This window comes from Galeopterus variegatus, unplaced genomic scaffold (assembly GCF_000696425.1).
Source record: "Galeopterus variegatus unplaced genomic scaffold, G_variegatus-3.0.2 Scaffold2713, whole genome shotgun sequence".
In the NCBI taxonomy this organism is placed as follows: Eukaryota; Metazoa; Chordata; class Mammalia; order Dermoptera; family Cynocephalidae; genus Galeopterus; species Galeopterus variegatus.
Genome location: NW_007728824.1, coordinates 3,504 through 6,134, shown reverse-complemented (window position 1 = coordinate 6,134; position 2,631 = coordinate 3,504). Strand labels below are relative to the sequence as shown.

At 37.4% G+C, this 2,631-nt stretch overlaps 1 protein-coding gene across 1 annotated transcript in view; it reads left to right on the top strand.

Moving 5' to 3' along the window:
* Positions 1-2,201, top strand: part of LOC103598694 (protein DENND6A-like) — a gene marked incomplete at its 3' end in the record, with an annotated part of 36,584 nt that extends 34,383 nt beyond the window's left edge. Inside the window, exon 4 of the mRNA XM_008582740.1 lies at positions 2,089-2,201. Within this exon, the coding sequence (XP_008580962.1) occupies positions 2,089-2,201 (113 nt within the window). The remainder of the gene's footprint in view (positions 1-2,088) is intronic.
* Positions 2,202-2,631: the final 430 nt, after the last annotated feature.

Sequence of the window (2,631 nt, the reverse complement as noted above, 5' to 3'; positions counted from 1 at the left end):
ATATTTTCTCCCATTCTGTAGGTTGCCTTTTCACTCTGTTGATTGTTTTCTTTCTTGCACAGAAGTTTTTAAGTTTGATGTCCCATTTGTCTGGTCTTTCTTTTGTTTCCTGTACTATTGGGATTATATCCAAGAAATTAGTGTCAAATCCAATGTCATGTAGCTTTTCCTTATGTTTTCTCCTATGAATTTCACAGTTTCAGGTCTTATGTTTGGGTCTTAAATCCATTTTTCTAAGAGTCTCAGAGAAATTAGTGTGTTCTCGTTTATTCTTTCTTTCTTTTTTTTTTCCCCCCTTTTTTTTTTGTCTTTTTTTTTTTCGTGTCCGGCAACGGATTGCAACCCTCCGTGTCGTGCCCGTACGGGACCGGGACCAGCAACGGGATCGCAACCCTCGGTGTTGCCCCCGCACCTCGCTCAGACAGTGAGCGGAAACCGGTCTGTATGTGGGATCCGAACCCTCGGCAGGAGCGCCACCGCACTCTCAAGCGGTGCACTGTAGCAGTGTGCCATCGGGCCGGCCCAATATTCTTTCTTTTTTTTAAAAAAAGATTTTAATGTCTTCTAAAGAGAAAAATTGAACCATCAGTATTTAAGTTTATTGAAAAAACAATGCTGGATCCATATCACAGAGTGTTTCCCATTTTCTCAGGTTTTGTGTGTTTGCGTTATTTTTAAACTATCTGCTCTGACAAGTAAAGAAATGAAATTGATTCACCCTCTAGTCTCCTTCATTTCTTCCTTCCACCATCAAAGAAATATGTGTCTATAATTGTTAAGTGTACATACTGAGTTGCTTTTAAAAAAAATTTAAAGATACTGTCAAGTTGCTACTTCCTTCCTTCAGAATGTCATATACTAAAGAAATAAAAGTACATCTGTGTGTAATAAGAAGTAATAATAAAAACCAAATCTTGAGCACATTTCACATTTATTATAACATTAACAGTTCCAAATATAGTAAACAGGAAAATTTTGACTGACAATTTACTTCATGTGTTCTTTTAATTGGCTAAGTTTTAGAGTATTTATGGATTTTTGCAATTAATTGACTGACAGTTTAGGTGAAGTTTACATGTTTTAAGAGGTGTGCTAAAATGATTTAAAGTTAAAAAAAATCATTTTAATTAAAATAATTAAGGTAGTAAGTTTATTACTTGGGTTCTTTCTGAGTCTTCTATATAATATCATTTTACAAGAACTCACTGTGAAATATAAAAATTAAAAAAATACAAGTTTTTTTATAAATATAAAAAACGTACAAAAAGGGGACGGCCCGGTGGCGCACTGGATAGGGCGCCGCTTGGGAAGCGCGGCAGTGCTCCCGTCCGAGGGTTTGGATCCCACATGCAGACCGGCTCCCGCTCACTGGCTGAGTGGGGCGCGGGTGCAGCGCCGAGGCTTGCGGTCCCGTTGCTGGTCCCTGGTCCGGTGCGGGGGCAACACTGAGGGTTGCGATCCATTGCCGGACACGGAAAAAAGACAAAAGACAAAAAAAAAAAAGAAAACGTACAAAAATATATAAGAACATACAAGGTCAAGAAATAGAACTTTGCCAGCATTTCAAAAGCCCTCTCATCCAACCCCTCAAACGTTATTTCCCTCACTGCTGAAAATGTAACTATCCTAACTCTTAAAAGTTTTTTGCTTTTCTTTATACTTTTATCACCTAGCCATGCATCCCTAAAAACTAGTTTAGTTTTGCTTGCTTTTAAAAAAATTTACATAAATGGATTTGAACAATATATGTTCTTTTGTGTTTGGCTTCTTTTGTTTATTATGTTTGTGAATCAGCATTATATTCAGACACATTCCAAAAAATTTTAATTACATGGGGAAAGTGGAATAGGAAAGTGGAAAATAGTAAAGAGATTTAGGAGTTAAGATGCATGTTTTAATTCTGGCTTTGCCTCTAACCAGCAAAGATAGTTTTGGTCACTGGAACTCTTAGGATCTCCTTTTTCATTTCTCAATGACAGATGGGTTGAAATGATTTGTAGGATTCCTTCAGCTGTAAAATTGATGAAACTGGATAAATAAATGCTACACTAAGCTATTCTTAATTTTCTTCATTTCTGTTTTCATTAGGTTGTCTTGGAGACACCCAGTTTTGTTTTAGATTTCGACAGTCTTCTGGGAGGAGGGTGTCACTGCATTGTCTCCTGGATCAATTTGACAAAGATTTACCAGTTTACTTAAAGGTTGGAAATGTAGTCATAGAAAAATGTCCATGTGAGAGGAAAGTTTAGAATTCATTTGTTAGTTATCTCTGACAGCATTCAGAAATATTTTTCTTTTCTTTTGTTCCTATATTACATAGCTGGGTTTCCTAAGTTAGTCTTATTTGTAAGGATGCAGCATGTGAATGAAAGAAACTTTATAAAGCTACTGTTCTTGAAACATATTATAATGCCATTGTGAATTATAGAAATGGATTAGAATGTTGAGGTAAGGGCCGACCCCGTGGTTCACTCGGGAGAGTGTGGCGCTGGGAGCGCAGTGGCGCTCCCGCCGCGGGTTCGGATCCTATATAGGGATAGCCGGTGCGCTCACTGGCTGAGCGTGGTCACAAGAAAGGACAAAAAAAAAAAAGAATGTTGAGGTAATTTCTTTTTTCTTTTTTTGACTTTT